This window comes from Symphalangus syndactylus, chromosome 5 (assembly GCF_028878055.3).
Source record: "Symphalangus syndactylus isolate Jambi chromosome 5, NHGRI_mSymSyn1-v2.1_pri, whole genome shotgun sequence".
Lineage (NCBI taxonomy): Eukaryota > Metazoa > Chordata > Mammalia > Primates > Hylobatidae > Symphalangus > Symphalangus syndactylus.
Genome location: NC_072427.2, coordinates 64,851,599 through 64,875,702, shown reverse-complemented (window position 1 = coordinate 64,875,702; position 24,104 = coordinate 64,851,599). Strand labels below are relative to the sequence as shown.

Here is a 24,104-nt window from a genome sequence, read left to right as displayed (position 1 = left end):
AAGATAGTTTTTTTGTTGTTGTTTTGTTTTGTTTTTGTTTTTGTTTTTGTTTTGAGACGGAGCCTCGCTCTGTTGCCCAGGCTGGAGTGCAGTGGTGCAGGCTGGAGTGCAGTGGTGTGATCTTGGCTCACTGCAACCTCCACCTCCTGGGTTCAAGCAATTCTCCTGCCTCAGCCTCCTGAGTAGCTGGGACAACAGGCGCACACTGCCCCACCTGGCTAATTTTTTTTTTTTTTTTTTGTATTTTAGTAGAGACAGGGTTTCACCGTGTTGCCCAGGCTGGTCTCAAACTCCAGAGCTCAGGCAATCCCCCCACCTTGGCCTCCCAAAGTGCTGGGATTACAGGCAGGAGCCACCGCACCCAGCCCTCAAGATAGTGTTCTATGTCTGAGTTTTCAGAAGTTTGACTATGACGTATCTTGTTGTAAATTTCATTGGGCTTATTCTGTTTAGAATTTGCTTAACTTCATGAATTTCAATATAGGAAGTTTCCAGCCATTACTTCTTTGAATACTTTTCCAGCCAACCCGTCTCCCCTTCCGGGAGGTGAAGGCACTTGTTCTTGCAGCACGCTGTGACTTGGCAGTTAGGAGCAGAGCAGCACCACTGTTCCTGCTGCTCAAGAAAGTCTGAAATAAAAATTGTTAGGGACTTTTGCATTACTTTGTGGGTGTTTGTGTGCATTTACATATTTATGTACCCGAATGAGTCTTGCCCTTTAAATTTTGGAATAAGTATATACCTTTATTCCACAGCCGTGTCATTACTTCCAAGTCAGACTATGAGTCATAGTATTTTATATCCATATTCAATCTTTTACTAAAGAATATTACTACCTTAATCACTTAATTCACCAGAATTGGTCTTAGATAACTTTTGGCTTTTTAAAATAAATCCAATTTATTCTTGAATGACATATTTATTATGATAAGTGATACAGGAAGAAATGTGTCAGCTTCCAAAATTAATTATAAAAGAGAAGTCCTAAAAAGGTCCTGAGAAGTCATGATAATCTTCAGCAGCTAAATACCTTCCCAAGGTGACTCCTTTGAAGGTGATAATACTCATGGATATTTTAGTTTGACATATTTGCTATTAAAAATTAGTCTGGGCCGGCTGGCTGTGGTGGCTCACGCCTGTAATCCCAGCACTTTGGGAGGCTGAGGTGGGCAGATCACGAGGTCAGGAGATCGAGACCATCATGGCTAATAGAAACCCCGTCTCTACTAAAAATACAAAAACAAAAACTTAGCCAGGCATGGTGGCGGGCCCCTGTAGTCCCAGCTACTCGGGAGGCTGAGGTGGGAGAATGGCGTGAACCTGGGAGGTGGAACTTGCAGTGAGTCGAGATTGCACCACTGCACTCCAGCCTGGGCAACAGAGCAAGACTGTCTCAAAAAAATTAGTCTGGGCCAGGCACAGTTTCTCACACCTATAGTCCCAGCACTCTGGGAGGCCAAGGTAAGTGGATTGCTTGAGCCCAGGAGTTCCAGACCAGCCTGGGCCGCATGGCAAAAACTTGTCTCTACAAAAAATATAAAAATTAGCCAGGCATGGTGGCATGCACCTGTAGTCCCAGCTACTTGGGAGGTTGAAGTGAGAGGATCACTTAAGCCCAGGAGGTCGAGGCTGCAGTGAGCTGTGATTGCACCACTGCACTCCAGCCTGAGTGACAGAGCAAGACTCTGTCTCAGATAAAATGAAATAAAATAAAATTAAAAATTAGTCTGTTTGCTTTATGATCACTATGTGTGTGTGTCTGTGTGTATGTGACTATTGAGGCTTCCTGGAGAGGGAGGAAAGGAATATTCAAGTTCCCCCTTCCCAGATATTCTTGATGAATTTAACAGGAAGTCTGTAGGTATAAGGACTACTAGAAACTCCTGATACACCTTCTAATGCCATTTCCCTGGGAAACTGCATTAGGAGATATATTCATAGATTCATATCAGTAGAAAACCGTTTCCCAATCCACATATTGGGATAATTTGGAATACATAAAGGGCTGTCTTATTATCTTTTAAACAGGTAATTGTTTTGGATGGTAATTTAACATGCCCAAAACTAAGAACCATAAAAAGTAAACATATTTAGCCCAATGATGTAAAGGCTAAATTCTGGACTTCTAAATCTTCAAGTCAAAATTCCCCCAAAGCCACTCTGTCCTTTGTTAATTGCAAAAAAGTGATTTTTTTTCATTTTTGAAATATAAAGCTTGTATTTTATTTAAATCTATAGAGAGAATTTTTTAAAATCTTAGATGGTGACTTTTCCCCTTTTTGATATTTGATTTCTTTAAACACCAACAAACAGGAATTGATCTTATATAGTTACCCTTTATTGATGGCCTATAATGTATCATTGTCAGAGGTTTTTACTGATTCAATATTTTGTTGTCCTCAAAACAGCCTTGCAAAATAGGCATCTTTATCTCTGGTAGAGGAGAAATCTGAGTTTAGAGGAGTCAAGTAACTGCCCAGTGTTACTTGAACACGATTGGAATGGTTCTATCTTAAATGGTTCTATCTTCGAGAAGATAGTCATCTACTTGAAGTAGCCCATCAGCACCAACGAGGAGACTACCTGTGACTATAAGTTATCCCATTGAAGACATCAAGATGCCCTGCCTCTGTAGCTCCGAGAACTGCTGGGGACCCTCATCTAGGCCCTGGTGCCAGACTCAAAGGATGTCAGCCGCAGCCTGGGGCTCTGGAGCATGGAGCCCATGGTCCAGGGCCCCGGCCCCACTACCTGCCCCCGTTTCAGGTGCTGTCCTCTACCCAGTGGCCATGTCAGGGCCTGGCGCCCCCACACTACACCTGGGAGCCCCTGGCTCCAGCCCCTCAGCAGGAAAGGGCTTCTCTATTGTTCAGCCCACATCTCTCTTATTTTTAAAAAATGCCCCTTTCAGAATTTTGTTTAACTTCAACATCAGCTTCTCTCTCTCTCCATCTCTCTTCCTCTTTCTCTCTTTTCTCTTTCTGGTTGTTATCCTTGGCCTCTTACCGTGAATGCTGCTACATTGTTTTATCTTCTCTATTTTCTTCCTCACTGTGAGAAAAGATATTTTAACCATTAAAACCAATAACAACAACAACAGCAACAAAATATTCAAGAGGTACAACTAACATCAACATTCATACTCCCTTATCTCTCCATATTAGGTTCTTTATCTTGAGAGCGTTAGTAGAAATCTGTGTAAAGAGACAACCTAGGTCTCCAAGAAAAGAGAAATGGGTTATTGCCTACCCCAAGCTTAAGTACTCTCCAAAAAGCTGTTTCAACAACTAAGTGTATCAGAGACCAATATGCCTTTTTTGACGTGAAAAGCCCAATAGTTTAATTCAAAGACACCCAGAGGCTCTATTATCAGCTACCACTTTCATTTTACAAGGACCTAGGATATCCTTTTTGCCACTACTAATAAACACAGAATATTTTTAAAATCCTGACTTAAAACCTTCCATTTCCCCAGAAATACAATCTGTGCTCTCTTAAATATGCAGGCCCCAATTTTCATAACAATGTCTGCCAGGATAGGCTGGGTTATGCTGTGATAATAAGCAACTCCAAAAATCATGATTACTTATACAACGAAGTTTTATTTCTTATTCATACAAACTTGTTGTGTGTCTGGGTGGTTTTCCAGGGCATTTGCCCTCCCATATGGTGACTGAGACAGACTACTTCAATCTTTTGGCTCTTCCATTTTAACATAAAGCTCCTTCCACAATTGCAATGGCAGAACAGAAGAGACATTTGAGAATCACAAACAACTTTTCACTGCCTCAGCCCACAAGTGACTCGTCACTTTTGCTCACATTTTATTAGTCATAATAGTCACATGACCCTGCCCGCCTGCAAAGGCAGCTGAGAAATATAGTCTTCAGTATGCCTGGAAGAAGAGGAAAATGAGATATTGTTGAATATTAGTAATGTCTATACAATAATCTGCATTAACTATGTCTTTTTACACTGGCATAGAAATAGCCATTTGGAAACAGAACTGCTTATTCCAGATGGGTAGCCAGGGGCCATAAAAACTCCTCTTTTCTCAGCATACTGCTGCTTGGGCTTACCAATACAAAATGCTTCCATTTCTCCAGCTGTTCTCTCCCTGTTTAGTAAGAGGCCACATGGGGGCACATGAGGGTGTGTGATGGGGAGCAGGAGGGAGGAGGAGACCTTCAATGATAAGGAGGAAGAAGAAAGGCAACATAAAACTTTTATGTTCCCCAACTACCTCGGTCTTTGCAATGATCCTAAATCCTATTCCATCTCTTCTTCCCCCCACCCAACCCTCCTCCTGCTCTTCAACAAATATCTAAGAAAGTTGGAATTGGGAATTCTTCTGAACACAAAGGTAAGACAAGTGATTATCACCTAAACAAGGTTAAGTACTTGTTGGAAAAGTATTTATTAGCACCTATGTGATTTGGCCTATCACTACACCACAAAAGTGTAAGAGAAAAACAGAACGAAAGAGTTTTTTTTAAAAAAATTACCTATGGCATTAGGGTTCTCCAGAGAAACAGAACCAATAGAATAAATAGACATATAGAAAGAAATTTATTACAAAAAATTGGTTCATAGAGTTATGGAGGCTGACAAGTCCCAAGATCTGCAGTTGGCAAACTGGAGATTGGCAAGCTGGAGACCCAGGAGAACTGATGGTGTAGTTCTAGTCCAAGTCCAAATGCCTGAGAACCAGGAGAGCCATTACTGTTGTTTCAGTTCAAAAGCCAGGAGGCTCAAGACTCAGAAAGAGCTGATGTTTCAGTTCAAGTCCAAAGGCAGGAAACAGCCACCGTCCCAGTTCAAAGGTAGTCAGGCAGAGGGAATCCTCTCTACTCAGCTTTTTTGTTCTATTTTGGCCTTCAACCATTTGGATAAGGGCCACCCACAAGGGAGAGGACAGTCTGCTCTACTCAGTCTACCCATTCAAATGTTAATCTTATCCAGAAACACCTTCACAGATACACCCAGAAATAATGTTTTACTACCTATTTGGGCATCCCTTAACCCAGTCAAGTTGACACATAAAATTATCACGACAACTAATTAAAACTTTGGAAACATAAGGTGCCTCTACGTTGGGAGGATACCTTCTTATACTATTCATTACAGGAGAGGACTGGGAGGAAAAATTACTTTTAACAGCATTATCTAGCGTGAGAAGTTGCCTACTTTTTTACTCCATTTCCCATTAACTGCTTTGAATGTAGCTTCAGAAAGTTTTGAATAAAAATTAGCTAGCACATAAATGTGTTGGCTGGTAATTCTAATCACCTGCCTTCACCTATGGCTGTGTAGCTGATTGCTGCCAGGTGTTAACACTTACCAGCTCATATCAACGTAACAGCTACTGTGGTCTGATTGTTTGTGTCCCCAGCCCCCCAAATTCATGTATTGAAACCTCATCACCAATATGATGGTGTTAGGGGATGGGATCTTTGGGAGATAATTAGGTCATGAGTGCTCTGGTGCCATAGATGAGATTAGTGCCTTTATAAAAGAAGCACTAATAGGAACCAGGTGTTTTAACGTGTGCCTGTAGTCCCAACTACTTGGAAGGCTGAGGTGGAGGATCGCTCAAGCCCAGGAGTTTGAGGCTAGCCTGGGCAACACAGTAAAACCCGTCTCTAAAAAATAAAATAAAATAAATAAAACTAGGGGTACTAATAAAAAAGGCACCCTTCTACCACATGAGGAGACAGCTAGAAGACACTATCTGTGAACTAAAAAGCAGTCCCTCGACAGGCACTGAATCTGCCAGAAACTTGAACCCGGACTTCCCAGCCTTCAGAACTATGAGAAATAAACTTCTGTTTTTTATAAGCTGCCCTGTATAAGGTATTTTGAACTACTGTAGTCTGAACTAATATAGACTTAGAAAATACCTGTACATGGTAAGTAATTGAAATGGACTGTAATTTATGTGTTTTTTTGACCTTTTCAGGTTTAATTTCAGAAAAAAAATCTGAAATGGTATATTTTAGTTTTTGTTTTGTTTTGTTTTTTTTGAGACCAAGTTTCACTCTGTTGCCCAGGCTGGAGTGCAGTGGTGGTATCAGCTCACTGCAACCTCCGCCCCTGGGTTCAAGTGATTCTCCTGCCTCAGCCTTCCGAGTAGCTGGGATTATAGGTGACTGCCACCACACCCGGCTAATTTTTGTATTTTTAGCAGAGACAAGGTTTTGCCATGTCGGCCAGGCTGGTCTTGAATTCCTGACCTCAGGGAATCCACCGGCCTCAGCCTCCCAAAATGCTATGATTACAGGCGTGAGCCAACATGCTCAGCCTGAAATGGTACATTTTTTTTTTACAAAAGGAAAATAGATATTAATATTATGGGAGATTATATTTTCCTTAAATGACTGCAATAATATCTCTACGTAATCGCTCATTCCACATGCTATTCTTATAATGTGACTAACACTCCTCCCAATTAGTGTCCCCTTTACTTAAATGTGGTGTTTTTGTAGCTGCGTCAACAAGTAGAGTACAGTGGAAGTGACGCTGTACAACCTCTGAGATTAGGTCATAAAAGTCAATGCAAGCTGGTCTGAGTCTGAGTGTAGTGGTGTTTACAACTAATTGATCACAACTACTTTACAGATTTCTTTGTTCCTTCTTCACTCCCACTGCTTCACTTGGCTAACCTAAAAAGAAAGAGAGAGAGAAAAAAAAATGTCAGTGCAGCTTCTGCCTTGTCCTCTTGGGACTCTTGTCTCTCTTGGGATGCTCACTTTTGGAGCATAGCTGCCAGGCTGTGAGGAAGCCAAACAGCCACATGGAGAGGGCACATATAGACATTCCAGCTGAGTTCCCAGTCAACAGCCAACATCAACTGCCAGACATACGAGTGAACAAGCCTTCAGATCCCAGACCCAGGCAGCAACGCTGAGCTACACTTCTGGAGTTATGCTCTAAGCCACTAAATTTGTTATAGTTTGTTGTGCACTGGTAGATGATCAGTTATAAAAAACATTACTATAGACATTTAATACATATTTAAATCGTGTCCAATCTTTTACATCACAAATCTTAAGATCTTTTGACTCATCCTTAAAAAAACTCATACAGCACAAAACCATTAAGAATTGTGCCACTCTATTCCTGTCCTTAGCCCTTCATTTTTGAGAGGCAATCCTTCCTCAAGTCTGAGAATCATGGCGATCTCAGCTGATTGGGTTATTTCTTGATTCTACTGATCATATACCCTAACACCAATTGAGGGGTTGTAGAGAATTTAGTGATATCTTTTCAGAATGAAAACATGAGAGCGGTTTCTTGCTTTCTCCATTCTTTACACCTGCAAAACTGATTCTTTTCTATACCTTTATCCCAACTGTTACTAGTTTGAATTCGGGATGGAGGGTGAAGGTGGGTAAAGGGATATTTTTAAAACTGTTATCAAACAACTCTATTTGCACACATTCTTCAACCCTTCCTAAATGAGTATGCTGGATGTTGGTGAATTATTATAATTTTTGGTTTCTAATGATTATAGTGTAAGGGGTTTTATCTTGAAAACTATGTTTGGACTCCTGGAACTAATGTTAACCGCTGGTAATGGCGTTCTTGGGGGTAAAATACAATTAGTGTAATTAATAATTTTCCGTCTCTTTCTCTCTCCCCTTTTTGGTCTCCAATATGTTTAAAATAATTCTCACAGATTACTATGTGAAGGTATTGTGAAACTCCAAATATGTACAAGACACGGATTTTTACCCTTTCAAGAGTAAATAAGGATTACCAGTGAAAAGGAAATAGCCACATTGTACCAGGATCATCCTTGGCGCAACCAAGGAATAACTGTAGTTTTAATCAATTCTTGAGTTATTGTCCTTGGTCCCAGTCCCATAATCAACATGTCAAAGTCTTCTACCATGTACCTCACTTAGTAAAAAGAAAGGAGTTTCCATAAAGTCGACCACGCATCTTTTTCCTCTTTACCCCAGATCCTCTCTCTGCATCCGTACAGTTTCCTCTCCCACTTGGCATCTCTTTACAATTTCTTCTTGTTTACTTGACTATCCCAGCTTCCAACATTTCTGTCCCAGAATCCACTAGGCCTGGGTTATATTGTGGACATGTTAGAAATGATACTCAATAAAAAGGCCCAGGAAACCATGCACTGAGTTACTATATTTCATTTTTCTTAAATGCTCCAGCTACGTCCAAGGACTGACTGAGGGGCCGGGAGACTGGGCTCCCTGCCCAGGTGGCAGGGACGTGTAATTCTAACACCGCAGGCTGCCCCTGCTGACGAGATACAGAGGAGTAACGACAGTTAATAGTAAACGAAGCGAACCCCCGGGAGGTGTATTGAGCATGTCCACGACAGCCAGTCACGGAGCCTCCAGCCTCCCACGCTTCCAGCCGAGACAGTCACGCTCCGCGGGGCCAAGATGGCGCCCTCCCGCGGCAGCCTGGGCGCGAGGGGCGGGGCCGCGCGTGCCACGTGACCATCCTCGCCAGCCGCGCGCCCCCGGCTGCCCCAGGCGCGCACCGAGTCCGGCGGCCGCGCAGACGGTGCCACTGCCCCACTGGGGCCGTCGTCCCTCGTCCCCGCCCGGCTGTCAAGCTCTGTTCTAGCGGCCGAGGGACCCAGGGGAGCTAGGAAAGGGGGCGCCCAGCCATGCAGAGGCAAAAAGGCGCTGCGGAACGGGGTCCCCGCCGCCGGTGCTGAAGCAGGAGGTCGGAGCCCCCAATGAGGGTCTGGGAAGCAGGACCCAGCACGGGCGTCTTGGCAGGCGGCCGGGCGCAGGGCCAGGCTGCTGGGGACACTCAGGGCTTTCCACCCAAGACATGGGCGCTGTCGGGCACTCGGGGGTCCCCTCGTGGCTCCGGCCACTCGGCGTGGGCATTTCGTTGGCTTCACATCGCCATCCAGCCTCGAAGCCAACAGGACTGAAAAATAGCTTCGGCCAAACGTTCTCCTCCCGCTAAGGAGAGGGGTCGAGTGCGTCAGCCTGAGGGGACTGGAGAGGGATGTCCTAACCCTTCGGGGGGCGGAGGACCCGCGGTTGAAGGAGGCAGTGGGAGCGGAGAGCGCCCTCCTTGACCATCAAATGCCTCCTTCTGTGTTTCCATTCCTGTCGAGTGGGCTGGGCCACGCTGACCACCCTGGAGGAGGGACGGACGACGCTCGGCGGGCTCTGACCGTGCCGCCTTCTTGTGGCTGCTGACTGGGATCCAGGAGGGAGTGGGCATGGGGCGCAGCCGCGCCTCCCTCCCTCCCCGCCTCCCGGGCGCCGGGGTTGGCGATGTGGAGACGTGAGGGGCCCGTCGGCTGCCCCGGCTTCTCCAGGACTCCGCCAGGCGCCCGCGCGTCCCTCCTCACCCGGAGGAGGAGAGGCTCCGCGCGGGGCTCCGAGGCGGGCGGCGCGCGGAGCCGGAGTCCCAGCCTCGCCATGGGACATAACGGGAGCTGGATCTCTCCAAATGCCAGCGAGCCGCACAACGCGTCCGGCGCCGAGGCTGCGGGTGTGAACCGCAGCGCGCTCGGGCAGTTCGGCGAAGCGCAGCTGTACCGCCAGTTCACCACCACCGTGCAGGTCGTCATCTTCATAGGCTCGCTGCTCGGTAAGCCTCTCGCGGGGCGCCTCCGGCCCGGGCCTCCCCGAGGGTACAGGCTCGGAGAGCCGGGAGCAGGGCCACCCAGCCGCCGTGGGTTTCGGGTGCCTGGCAAAGTGCAGAGAGTTGAAGGAAGCTTAAGGATCCCGGGTAGCTGCAGTGTAGTTAAGCAGGGGCGGTGGACTCCAGCCCCCAAGCGGGAGCAGAAGAGTTCAAATAGAGCTTTCTCGTGGCCCGAGGATGGAGCGGGATCCAGGCGGGGGTCCCCCTCCTCAGATGGCCCTGGCGGAACGCTCCTGGGTGCCCGGCTGGCTTCAGCTCTTGTTTACAAATAGCGAGGAATAAAGATTCTGTGGGAATTTGTTACTGATGATTGAACGGAATGTTACCCATTCTGTTAAAGATGTTTTGCGATCCCATCTTTCCATATATATATCGAAATAATAATATATACAATTATTTTGAGAGACCCTTATTTTGTGCATGTTTTACTGCGTGCTTCTTCGGAACACCGACCTGCTGATAGACAACCCTGTGAAGTTAAACTATATGTCGCCTGTAGATGATTTCAAAAAAACAAACAAGACCCACTCTACTTCACCATCTATGTGTTGTTTAAGGTACAGAATAAAGGTAGGATAAAACACACACACACACACACACACACATCCCAGATTTAGGTATACTTGTTCAGGGAAGAAAAGATCAACGAATTGAAATGAGTGGCTAGTAAAATATTAGCCTGCTAGTGTGAGAATTACCTGTTCTTCTCACTACTCTTAAATGATAATAGTCTTTATTGCTCCTCTTCAATCGTTAAATGATACAAGCAATATTCATTTCTATTAAGATCTGTTGAACATATTGCATACCACTTGGGTATATGTGGCTTCCTTTCCTGTGTCCCCGATGTGGCGTTTATAAGGATGTGATGTTATTGGCAAGAACAGTCGTAAAGTTTCAAAGTAGGAATAGGTTACTTTTTGTAGACACTTGTGAATTTCTATGGAAACCAAGATAACTGACATTTAATAGACTATTTTTAGAAGAATTTCAAATGTTTGGAATTTCCCTTCATACTTTCTCTAATTGTCATCATTCCATTCTACTCTATCATAGTATTTCTCTTCCATTTTTTTGTCACGAGGATATTTTCAGGAGTAGATATTAGTATTGCTATATCTAGGTGTGTGTGTGTGTGTGTGTGTGTGTGTTTTAAGATGTGTTTTTATGACTGGGATGTTAAATGCACATTAGCAAAGCAAAAGCCTATGTTCAAAATACTTTAGGTATTCATGATGCATTGTAGGTTATTGGGAGTTAAATTCTGAGTATTGTCACACTTAAAGTGTGGGTTATTGGAGAGGTAGTAGAAGTGACTGTATTTTTATTTCTGCAGGTTTTCCCCCAATATACATATACATACATTCATACATACATATATATATATATATTTTTCCCTCCCCCACGGATAACTTTAACTCTGGAGAAAGGTGGTGTTGGGAGGAGAAATTCTCCTGAGAAATTTTCTCATGGTTTCAGTCTAAAAATTTGAGTACTATTGAAATATAAGATAGGACTTGTATGTAAAAGACATAGCAAATAGTAAACATTTAATGAATGTTACTTCTGTTGTCCATGTCCTTTCCATTTTTGTAGCTTGCATTGGATTCAGGAATTGCTAGATAAATCTGTCCTTATTTCAGCTTTTCTCCATATAGCACTTGTGAGTGACATGCAAAACCTTCTTTAGTAGATGTCTCCAAAGGACAAACTGATTTCCTCTTGATCTTTGGTGCCTGACGAGCTAAGGAGTTTTTTTTTTTTTTAGACAGAGTTTCACTCTTGTTGCCCAGGCTGGAGTGCAATGGCATGATCTCCGCTCACTGCAACCTCTGCCTCCTGGGTTCAAGCGATTCTCCTGCCTCAGCCCCCTGAGTAGCTGGGATTACAGGCGCCCACCACCATGCCTGGTAATTTTTGTATTTTTAGTAGAGACGGGGTTTCACCATGTTGGCCAGGCTGGTCTCGAACTCCTGACCTCGTGGAACTCCTGACCTCGTGATCCACCTGCCTTGGCCTCCCAAAGTGCTGGGATTACAGGCTGAGCCACCGCTCCCAGCTGGGAGTCTTCTATTACCCCTTCCACGTTACATGGACCCTCCTAAAAGAGAATTCAATTTGCTCCTTTTTATATGCAGAAAAAAACCCGTAAATATGGACAGTATGTCTGGTTTCCTTAAAAGTTCAGCTGGGCCTGGTGTGGTGGCTCACACCTGTAATCGCAACACTTTGGGAGGCTGAGGTGGGCAGATCACTTGAGATCAGGAGTTTGAGACCAGCCTGGCCAACATGATGAAATCCCGACTGTATCAAAAGTACAAAAATTAGCCGCGTGTGGTGGCATGCACCTGTAATCCCAGCCACTCGGGCGGCTGAGGCAGGAGAATCGCTAGAACCCAGGAGATGGAGGTTGCAGTGAGCCGAGATTTCACCACTGCACTCCAGCCTGGGCAACAGAGTGGAGTTTCCAAACAAACAAACAAAAAAGTTCAATCACAACATTGCCCTGTATACTTGTTATTTATTGTTTTTTGTTTTTGTTTTTGAGACAGAGTTTCGCTCTTGTTGCCCAGGCTGGAGTGCAATGGCAGGATCTCAGCTCGGCTCACTGTAACCTCCGCCTCCCGGCTTCAAGTGATTATCCTGCCTCAGCCTCCCGAGTAGCTGGGATTACAGGTGCCCGCCACCACGTGTGGCGAAGTTTTTGTATTTTTAGTAGAGATGGGGTTTCACCATGTTGGTCAGGCTGGTCTCCAACTCCTGACCTCAGGTGATCAACCCACCGCAGCCTCCCAAAGTGCTGGGATTACAGGCGTGAGCCATGGTGCCCTGCCTACTTACTGGTATTCTTGATTCATTGTTTTCTAAGGACTTGTCCCATTCAAGCACATCTGTGTACATTAGAATTCTGATAATGTCTGTTGAGGCTCAGAGCTTAAGTTTCAAAGCCATGTGCAGTCAGAGGCAAGGCAAGAAGACTTGGGAAGCACATTTCATAAAGCCTCCAAATAGAGAAAAATCATAGATTAGGAATAAAAGAAAAGGAATCTGTATGATTGAAAAGTAAATTGTGGGAGGATGGAATAGTACCTGGAAAAAATAACTGATTAAGTAACTTACTTTAGTTTACTTATTTCTTCTGCCCCCAAACATAGACAAATTAGTTTTTCTTTATTTTTTTCTCTTGAAACAAATTTAAATATACTTCTTATATTCCCTAAATAGACTTCTTTTTATTGGGATTTCCAGAGGCCCATTATTATGTGAAAATAATTCATTTGTACTACTGGTGTCTTGTACCTCTTTTTGAAAACTATTTTAGTGTCTTGTATTAGGAAAAATCCCTAAGAACTTGGAATAACTGTAATATTCCAACCAGAAGAAACATTATTTGCTGCGTTGAAAATGAACACAAGGCTCGTACATAATATTATTCAAATAATATGTATTTGGGGGTTTGCGTAAACTAGTGTTTCTCAGCCTTCTTTATACAACGTCCTGGCATATCTTTAGGTATGTTGTAGATACTGAAATAGAGTAAAATAACTTAGATTCCTCTTCAATAGCACCAATCACTTTTAGTTGTCAAGAGTGTGAAATCAAAGACTCCAAAAGATCTGGAATCACCGTTTCCAATTGAACTGGAAACGGTGGATTGAACTCCTCAGAGTTGGTCTTTCTCTTTTTCCGCTTCTCCTTAGTTTCACAATCTAAGTACCAAGAGAACTGGGCTCCTCTTTGGTGCTTTGACTTGAGAAAGGTAGGTGGCTATGATCTAGCCTATTACCTCTGAGCTCCTCCTACACAGGTTGCCTGTCATCTGTGCCAATCATCATCAGAGGTATAAGAGATTTTTATAAATGAATTCGCTTTTATTTAAAGAAAATTAACGTGGTGGGCAATAACCCACAAGTATGTATCCTACATTGCAATTTTTTTTTTAATTTTTTTTTTTGAGATGGCGCCTTGCTCTGTCGCTCAGGCTGGCGTGCAGTGGCACAATCTCGGCTCACTGCAACCTCTGCCTCCTGGGTTCAAGCAATTCCCCCTGCCTCAGCCTCCCGAGTAGCTGGGATTACAGGTGCCTGCCACCACGCCCAGCTAATTTTTTTTGTATTTTTAGTAGAGATGGGGTTTCACCAAGTTGGCCAGGATGGTCTTGAGCTCCTGACCTCAGATGATCCATCCGCCTCACCCTCCCAAAGTTCTGGGATTACAGGAGTGAGCCACTGCACTCGGCTGATTTTTAACATTTTTTAAATAGAGAAATCAGCTTTCCTTTGTCTGGCTAGACCGTAAAATGTATGGTTCTTATTCTTAAGCTATATTCCCTTTCCTTTATAGACTTAATGTTTATATTCCCCTTCAAATTCATATGTTGAAGCCCTAAACCCCAATGTCATGTTATTAGGAGGTAGTACCTTTGGGAAATAATTAGGTTTAGATGAGGTCATGAGGATAGAGTTCTCAAGATGGGATTAGTAACATTATAAGAAGGAACTAGAGAGCTTGCCCTCTCTTTCTTTGTACCATGTGAGGATATGGCAGAAGGCAGCTGTTTGCAAACCAGGAAGAGGGCCCTCCCCAGAACCCTACCACGTTGGCACTCTGATCTCAGACTTCATAACCTCTAGAACTGAAAGAAATGTCTATTTTTAAAGCCACCCAGCTTTTGGTATTTTGTTATAGCAGCTGGAGCAGACTAATACACTTATGAATGGTCTATAGTGGGCATGTGAAATTGATGACCCCAAGTAAAGATCCAACTTGCCTGTGGCTTGATTCCATGAGGTGGTTATTGAAGTATTCATTTGAAGGGAAAGGTGGGAAATCGACTTGTTAAATCTGTTTAGCAGATCTGTTGGATAGACACTAGTTTTGCTCATGCTTGCTTATAGTCTTTGAGCAAAATCATATGGGGTACCAGCAAGGTTCATGGTACTTGTTTGATAGAGAAGTATACTTGTGCTTTTGATATTGTTTGAAATTAACCAGATAATAGCTGGATAATTCTTGGAGTTCCTTAGTTAAATGTTTGATAGAAGATGTGTTAATACTATAATACTAGTTTGCACTTATAATTTATAATTACTCAGGATCATTTTTAGTTAACAATACTTACAGCCAATAATAATATGATATCAACAGCCTTACTTTCACATGGAGCTTCTGTCTTTTGTTTGCCTAAAAACCTAGCAGACTACATTAAGAATAAGGTATCCTGGGCCAGGTGTGGTGGCTCACGCCTGTAATCCCAGCACTTTGAGAGGCCAAGGCGGGCTGATCACTTGAGGTGTTTGAGACCAGCCTGGCCAGCATGGTGAAACGCTGTCTCTAGTAAAAAATACAAAAATTAGCCGGGCATGGTGGTAGATGCCTATAATCTCAGCTATTCAGGAGGCTGAAGCAGGAGAATGGCTTGAACCCAGGAGGCAGAGGTTGCAGTGAGCAGAGATCATGCCACTGTACTCCAGCCTGAGTGACAGAGTGAGACTCCTCAAAAAAAAAAAAAAAAGAATAAGATATCCTGAATTGATGCATAAGGAGGCAGGAGATGGTGGGATCAATAGTTACTAGCTTAATGTATTGAATCAAATTGCCTCACATTGTCTTTTATTTCTATATGATGTCTGTATGATAGAATACCTCCTGGAAATTAAATTCTCTGGTGAAAATTTAAAAAAAGCTTTATTAGGCCGGGCGTGTTGGCTCACGCTTGTAATCCCAGCACTTTGGGAGGCCGAGGCGGGTGGATCACGAGGTCAGGAGATCAGACCACGGTGAAACCCCGTCTCTACTAAAAAAATACAAAAAATTAGCCGGGCGTGGTGGCAGGCGCCTGTAGTTCCAGCTACTCGGAGAGGCTGAGGCAGGAGAATGGCGTGAACTCAGGAGGCGGAGCTTGCAGTGAGCCGAGATTGCGCCACTGCACTCCAGCCCGGGCGACAGAGCAAGACTCCATCTCAAAAAAAAAAAAAAAAAAAAAAGAGCTTTATTGAGGTAAAATTCATACAATATAGAATCCATCCAATTAAAGAGTACAACTCAGTGGTTTTGTTTGTTTGCTTCTTTGTTTTTTGAGATCGAGTCTCACTCTGTTACCCAGGCTGGAGTGCAGTGACGCTATCTGACCTCACTGTAAGCTCTGCCTCCTGGGTTCGCGCCATTCTCCTGCCTCAGCCTCCCGAGCAGCTGGGACTACAGGCACCCGCCACCATGCCCGGCTAATGTTTTGTATTTTTAGTAGAGACAGGATTTCACCGTGTTAGCCAGGATGGTCTTGATCTCCTGACCTCGTGATGTGCCTGCCTTGGCCTCCCAAAGTGCTGGGATTACAGGTGTGAGCCACCACACCTGGCCAACTCAATGGTTTTTTAGCATATTCACAAAGTAGTGCAACCACTACTACTATTGAGTTCCAGAAGATTTTTATCATCCCATAAAGAAACCATGTATCCTTCGGTAGTAGCACTGCCTTTTCCCCCTCAGTACCTTGAGCCCCAGGCAATCACCACTCATTTAGTTTCTTTCTTTCTTTCTTTCCTTTTTTTTTGAGACAGGATCTTATTCTGTCTCCCAGGCTGGAGTACAGTGGTGCAATTTCAGTTCACTGCAACCTCCACTTCCCAGGCTCAAGTGATTCTGCAGCCTCAGCCCTCTGAATAGATGGGACTACAAGCATGTGCCACCATGCCCAGCTAATTTTTGTATTTTTTGTAGAGATGGAGTTTTGCCACATTGCCCAGGCTGGTCTCAAACTCCTGGACTCAAGCAATCCGTCAACCTCAGCTTCCCAAAGTGCTGGGATTATAGGTGTTAGCCACCAGGCCTGGCCCTACTTTCTGTTTCTATAAATTTACCTGTTCCATAGATCTGTCACACAATATGTGGTCTTTTGTGACTGGCTTTTTTCACTTATGATATTTTCATAATATTTTCAGGATTCATCCATGTTTTAGCATATATTAGCACTTTATTTTTTATTGCTGAATAATATTCCATTGTATGGATATATTACATTTTGTTTATCCATTCGTTTGATAGACATTTGGGTTGTTTCTACTTTTTGGCAATTATGAATAATGCTGCTCTGAATATTTACGTACAAGTTTTTATGTGGACATATGTTTTCATTTCTCTTGAGTATATACCTAGGAGTGAAATTGCTATATCATATGGTAAATCTATTCTTTTTCGGAACTGCCAGACAGCTCCAAATATCCCTGGTTCTGTAATGAATATACTTTTGTTTTATTTGGTGACATTTTGTAGACTAGGAGGAAATTTGTCTCAAAATGGGAACAAAGAAACATAGCTATGTTTTCCTCTGGGGTTTCCAAGTCTCAAAGTCTCTTGTCCCCGGAGTTTGCCAAACAATTTCTGCATATGTCACTTAATCTAAATCTAAATAAGCCATTTAGATTGTGTAGTGACTGAGAACTGTTATGAAAGGTTGTTTTTTTCCTTTCCTTTCCTTTTCTTTATTTTTTTTTTTTTGAGACAGGGTTTCACTCTGTCACCCAGGCTGGAGTGAAGTGGTATGATCACGGCTCATTGCAGCCTCAACTTCTCAGGCTCAGGTGATCCTTCTACCTCGGCCTCCAAGTAGCTGGGACTACAGGCACACACTACCACACCTGGCTAATTTTTTTTTTTCTTGGTAGCGATGGGGTTTCACCATGGTCCTCAGACTGGTCTGGAATTCCTAGGCTCAAGTGATCCACCCACCTCAGCCTCCCAAAGTGCTGGGATTACAGGTGTGAGCCACTTCACCTAGCCATGAAAAGTTTTATTGTCAGAGAGTTTCCACATTAGCTGGGTGGAAGATTGTTGTTAGTCATATAGCACAAAAACATAGAGGCATTTTTGCCTAGCCTGGAAGGTAGGTGTGGCTCTAGGCAAAATTTTGTAGTAAGGATTTACTGTAGGCAAAACTAAAAAATAAGAAAACTTTATCTTAAAAAAATCAACTCTCATTTTCAGTTTTTATTGCATCTCTTCTCATAAACCTCATTTTCTTGTTCATTTTGGATGCCCAGTAACCTTCTTCTGAGTTGCTGACTTGTCCTCTCTTTTCCAAAGTTAGCAGTATCTGTATTCTGTTTCTTCATGGTGGCTAAATAAATCATGTTAAATGCAGATGTTAGTGTGTTAAAGTATTTTAAAATAGTGATCTTTGAAGGTACTTTTTTTTTAAAGAAGTTATCTTAAGCATAAAGGATGATTTGAACATTTCATATATTTGAGAGGTAAGAGAGAGAAATGGGTTGGATGGATCTTTTAAGTTTGATTCTACTAAAATTGTATCATGAAGCTAGGGATTATTGACAAAAGGAAACTAAGTATAAATAAAACCTCCCTTAACATACTGTAAGGCATGACCAAAACTCAATAAGCTAAGCATGTAGCCCTGAACCCTCTCAGTTATCACTGTATCAGTTTTTTTAGAAAGCATCCTCCCCCTGCAGCACATATGGAGACATTTCTTCATGGCTTCTCTTACTGAAAACTTTTGAATGCCCCTGCTCGGGGAGGAAATTTGTTGTTGTTACTATTGTTTTCTTTTGTTTTTGCATTTGCAAGCAATTTCCAGAGAAATGCCTTCAAACTGACCTGAGCGATATTTTGATCAGTGGCCACATTTCATTCGGAAGAATCATATAGGAAACAGTTCTTTCTGGCCTGTACTGAAAACTTGCTTCACCATAAATGAGATACTGAAAAGCTTTCAGATTAAGCCACAAGTGTTTAGGTATGTTGGCACTAAATAAGTTTGTAACAATGGTTTATTATCAGTTTTGGAATCATTTATTTATTTTTTGTTTTTTATATTGTTTTCTGATTAAAGTTCCTCCTTAGGGGCAAAATTACAGAGTTAGGGCCAAAGCATGAAACCTGTCCAGTCTCTCTGGTTTACTCACTTTTTTTCTTTTGCAGAGTTTAAAAAATACAGAAAAAAATAACAAATTATTATAAATCTACCACTCAGAAATAGCAAATGTTAACATTTTGTCATGTTTCTTTCCTATATTATGTTATTTTATTTTATTTATTTTATTTTTTTGATACAGAGTCTCACTCTTGCTCAGAATGGAGTGCAGTGGTACAACCTTGACTAACTGCAACCTCCACCTCCTGGATTGAAATGATTCTCCTGCCTCAGTCTCCTGAGTAGCTGGTATTACAGGTGCATGCCACCATGCCTGGCTAATTTTTGTATTTTTAGTAGAGATGGAGTTTCACCATGTTGGCCAGGCTGGTCCCGAACTACTGACCTTAAGTGATCCATCTGCCTTGGCCTCCCAAAGTGCTGGGATTACAGGTGTGAGCCACTGAGCCCGGCTGTTTTATAAAAATATAATGTTGCAGGTACAGTTGAATCTCCCCTATTCCTCTCCTCAACCTTTTCTATCTTGTCTATTCCAGAGCTAGTCACTGTGCTGAATTTGGTGTACAGTATAAACTTCTTCCTGTCTTTGTCCTGTTATTTCTGCCTGTTGCTTGCCTGTGATCATGAAGTTGGTTTTTTTTTTTTTTTTTTTTCTTTTTGAGATGCAGTTTGCTCTTGTTGCCCAGGCTGGAGTACAGTAGCATGATCTCGGCTCACTGCAACCTCCCCCTCCCAGGTTCAAGTGATTCTTCTGCTTCAGCCCCACCAGGCCCAGCTAATTTTGTATTTTTAGTAGAGATGGGGTTTTACCATGTTGGTCAGGCTGGTCTTAAACTACTGACCTCAGATGATCCACCAGCCTCGGCCTCCCAAAGTGCTGGGATTACAGGCATGAGCCACCATGCCCGGCCGAAGTTTTTACCAATTGATACCGATGCTTTCTGTGTAATTAGGTACCTTTGACTTATCTCCAATGTGGTAACTCCCAACCAAGAGTATTGCATTAGCCTTACATTTACACATTTATAGTTTACAACATATACCACATTATTTCATTCAGTCATCATAATAGCCTTGTGAAACAATGTAGGGGGCATTTTCTGTTCTTATTTTCTCAGCACATCCTTTCCTCCTAACAATATTGCTCTCCCACAACACATGTGCTTCCACTGGTGACATTCCCTTCCTGTATTCATCAGTGTTCTTAGTTGCAGACAACAGATCCTCCTGTCAAAAGAAGACACAGCTATAAAAGCATTTAAAGAAAAATGTTTCCTTGTGAAGATGGATTGCAAGGGAGTTCAGGCTTTAAAAGGACTAGCTTGCCAAATGAAATATACAACAGGTAATTAAAAGAAAACCTCAAGATTACCAAATTTACAGTTATTATGTTGGTTGTGAAAAAAAGCTAGTTATTTCATGAGTGTTATAACCTCAAAGATTGTATCATCCCTTCAGATATCAGCATTAAAAGAGAAATAACTTTGTGAAACGACAAAGTTGTTTGTATTGGAAAACAGTAGCTTACAGAAAAGGCTTAAGATCTCATTTATTTTGAGAACCAGAACTAGATAGGATGGCCTTAGTCTTTTTAAACGTATGTCTTTGTTTTGGGAGAGGGAAAGGGTTCCGGCTGCAAGTGTTTTGTTTTGTTTTTCTTCTGGCTGTAGGGTGTAATGTACACCCACTTGCATAATGCAGCAGGACAAGGCATTAGTTTTACTTCTGTATCCAACTAGCCAGTGTATGAAGAAAGAAATTTATTACGAAGTATTATGTTGCTTTTAGAATTTATGAGAGGGTCTGGGAACCAAGCTTAGATGCCACAGAGCCAGGGATGCAGTCAAGAAATATGTACAGTCATTTCACTGTTCGAGCAGAAACCATGAAGCTGTTGCCATGTACCAACTATTATGTGAGGAAGTAGGCACATAACCCTAGGACACAGCTGGTCCAGAAGAACCAGAGACATCCATCATCTCCCTGACCTTACAGAAAGAATCTGATGGCTCTGCATTCAGCCCCTCCCCACATTAATCACGCCCACTTTCCTTGGGAACATCTGTTGGGCAGAACCTGGATCATAAGCCTGCACCCTCACTGCAAGCCTGTCTGGAAAGTGGTGTTTTAAACTTTCCAGCCTTTGTAGCAGAAGGTAGCAGGTGGTTGAAAGATTACAGAGGGAATATTGAGTGAACCAGACTACAGCATCTGCCACTTTATACTTTGTGCGGTTTTTTAAAATATGACTTCCCCTCACAGTACTCTGTGTAGCCCCACTCCCACCCTGGGATACAAGGGTGAACACATGATTCAGGCTTTACTGATCCCAGTATCCTATTTCTTTGTCCATGAGGATTAGACCAGGAATGGTCATAGGATCCAAGCTTGATCAATCAAATCAATCAACGTCCTTGATATAGAGATGTTGCTAAAGGCGCCATCTTTTTCCACAGGGGCTGCTAAGCAGGGATTATAGAAGCCAGGAGTATCTGCTTAAGAGAGAATGAGAATAGAGAGAGAAGCAGAGGTGAGGGTGAGATATAGACACAGGGAGTAGGGGGAGAGAATGAATCCTGATGATATTGTTTATATCCCTGGAGGGCCTGAGCCTAATTCTACCCCTTGTATTTTCCAATTACATGAACAAAAAAAAGAAAAAAAAAAAAAAGAAAATCTCCTTTATTGCTTAAACTTGTTTGAGTTGGGTTTCTGTCACACAAATATCCTGACTGATAACATATAGTATTTTTGTACGGTTGGCAGATAAGTCAGATGTACGATTCATATCCTACATTTGCATGAACAAGTTCAGGGGGTTAGTGACTCATTTAATAGCACATTCTCACAGCCCTGCAGGGCCTGATGCAATGGAAATCAGATGCCCAGAACAGCAGCTGCAATCCAGAGTCTGGAGAACTGAGCAGGAGCTAGGGATGGCCTGGCAGCTGAAGAGATGCTCATAGACACTGAGGAGGATCATAAAGCCTGCCAGTGGAAGAAGTTGGGAGGAGAAAGTCATGCTTGGGCTCCAAGAGCCCAGGGATGTGAAGAAGGCTGGAAGCTGTGGGATTGGCAAAGGTTCATGGATGTGCAGAGGCAGAGGTCCAGGGGAGATTTTACTGGACCAGGAAATACTGGGGTAACTGTCCCAAATCAGCACACAGCTTCTGATTCTTTTTCTCTCTTATTTAAGCATCTATTTTTTTAAAATTTTGTTTTGTTTTTGTTTTTGAGACAGGGTCTCACTCTTTCACCTAGGCTGGAGTGCAGTGGCGTGATCTCGGCTCACTGCAACCTCCGCCTCCCGGGTTTGAGCGATTCTCCTGCCTCAGCCTTCTGAGTAGCTGGGTTTACAGGCATACGCCACCATGCCTGGCCTAAACATCTATTTTTAATCAACAACTTTTTATATATAAATAGTTTCTGATAGTTAATTAACATAAAAACCTAGTGGCAAGAAAAAAAATCTATCTGTGTTAGAAAAGGGAAATATTGGCACTGTTCAATGTAGCCACCCAGAAGATGATGAACTCAATAGCCTCTAGGTCATAAACTGGCTTCAGTTTTCCTGAATGTTTATAAGAGCTTCTGGGGAAGTCAGCAGGCAGGGAGGGCTAAGGGTGGGTTCTGGAAACACAGCCCTTGCTATAGTCAATTATGTGGTGTGGATGAAATACTGGACATATGGCAGGTATATGGTTGGGAAAACGAGCTGCTCCATGTTTTCTGGTTTAGATGGCTAGTGGCCAGCTCTCGGGATTGTCAAAACAGAACTCTTCTATGGAGGTGAAATGAGTGTCCTCATCTGATCCAAGCTCAGGGCTTGAAGGGGAGAGCGGGAGCTTTGTTAGCACAAAGCCCAGGCATCCAAATGCAGATAAGAGTCTGGGCTAGATCACGTGGGCATTGTCAAGTTAAATAGACAATGCAAAGGCAGAAGGCACTGAGCAAGAGGTGAAAGGTGGAGAGGAGCAAAGCAGAGAGATCCTGAACAGGCTCTAAACTATTTTTACGTTTCTTTAACTCATCAAGCTTAATACTTGCAAAGACCATTGACTGCTGTTCTCTCTGCCTTAGAATGTTCTTTCCTAGATGCTTCTCATGGCTGGCTTGTACCCATCCTTTAAATTGCAACTCAAATGTCACCTCTAACGGGTCTTCCCCAATCACTTCTATCACATCACTCTGTTTATTCCCTCTGTAGCAGTTATAACTCCAGAAATTATCTTGTTTGTGTAGCGTTCTCCCCTGCTCCATTAGAATGCAGCACCTTGAGAACTGGGACTTTATTTCATGCACTGCTGTGTCCCCAACATTTAGAACAGTGCCTGGTGCATAGTTGGTGCTCAATACATAGTGATTGATTGAATGAAATGCTTGGGGACAGTTAAATAGGATGATTAATTAATCACTATTTTGATTTGCATGAGACTTAGGGGCCTTGTGAAAATAAACATGAATTTCATCCATAGCTAGGATTCAAACACACATGGCCATGCCCAGTGAACTAAAATGGTGCTTACAAAAGCCAGATATCTGGAGGGACAACAGGTGTCTTGATAGGAAATCCACAGGGGCAGAAGGTTTCGCCTGATTTAAATAAGAATGAGCCTATGACATAAGACAGGCAGCATTTTAAACCAGGCAGCATAATGTGTGTGGGATGTCCTTATAGCTTTTGGAGCCTTTGGGTCTTAGGTCAAAAGTATGGCCAAAAGCAGCCTGGGGACATGACCCTTCCTATGGAAGAGTGGTCGAGAGGCAGTGTTATCATCAGGGAGCTATACATGACATTTGGCTGCCTGTGCTGACACACATGGCTACTAGGTGTGTAGGATCAGAATGGCATCCTTGAGTTTCTGTCAACTGTTAGGGGACCACCCCTTCTACCCATTTATCTGGAAGGCTTAGTAGTAGGAGTGGGGTTGTGGAAAAAGGGCTGAAAACAATAGAATATTCTGACTGCAGCCAAGGAAGCCTGCAAAAATTAGGTTGAAAACGGTGCTTTTTGCACAACTAAACGCAGTAGGTTTTACAAATAAGTCAGACAAAGCATCGTCTGCTGATAGAATGTGTATCAGTTTAATAAAGGCTGGTCATCACTGTCGCTTCCATTTGTGCACACAAAACCTTCAGCATCTTTTTAAAAATTGAACTTTTTACTTCGTGATAATTGTAGATTCACATACAGTTATAAGGAATACTAAATACAGAGAGATGCCTGTTTCCTTTACCCAGTTTCCCCCAGTGGTAGCATCTTGCAACAAACAGTGCCTGTGTGTGTGTAGTTTGTGTGTAAGGTGGGTATAACACAACAACCAGGATATTGCCCTCGAAATTTCCATCACCACAAGGATTCCAACTGTTGCATTGTTATGGCCACACCCATTTCCCTCCTACCCAATCCCCTCCTTCACCCTTGGCAACCACTAACATGTTCTACATTTCCATAATTTTGCCAATTCAAGAATGTTATAGAAATGGAATACTGTGGTATGTAACCTTTTGGGATTGGTCGTTTTTCATGCAGTATAATTCTTGGGAGATTAATCCAAATTGTTGTGTT

General features: G+C 42.9%; 1 protein-coding gene and 1 long non-coding RNA gene across 5 annotated transcripts in view; one reads left to right on the top strand and one right to left on the bottom strand.

Moving 5' to 3' along the window:
* Positions 1-3,582: 3,582 nt before the first annotated feature.
* LOC129482623 (uncharacterized) lies at positions 3,583-8,440 on the bottom strand. Of its 3 annotated transcripts, none has more exons than XR_008657779.2 (4): positions 7,960-8,440; positions 4,506-6,662; positions 4,080-4,185; positions 3,583-3,895 (listed from the first exon to the last, which is right to left on the bottom strand). It is a non-coding gene; the product is annotated as an uncharacterized lncRNA (long non-coding RNA). The 3 variants fall into 3 exon arrangements; XR_008657780.2 differs by having other exon boundaries at positions 6,529-6,662; XR_008657781.2 differs by having other exon boundaries at positions 6,612-6,662.
* Positions 8,441-8,500: 60 nt separating this feature from the next.
* Positions 8,501-24,104, top strand: part of GPR176 (G protein-coupled receptor 176) — a 124,923-nt gene continuing 109,319 nt past the window's right edge. Inside the window, exon 1 of one of the 2 annotated variants that reach the window (XM_055278662.2) lies at positions 8,501-9,591. In XM_055278662.2, coding sequence (XP_055134637.2) covers positions 9,273-9,591 — 319 coding nt within the window. In that variant the 5' untranslated portion in view covers positions 8,501-9,272. The remainder of the gene's footprint in view (positions 9,592-24,104) is intronic. The other variant, XM_055278663.2, reaches the window with a different exon arrangement.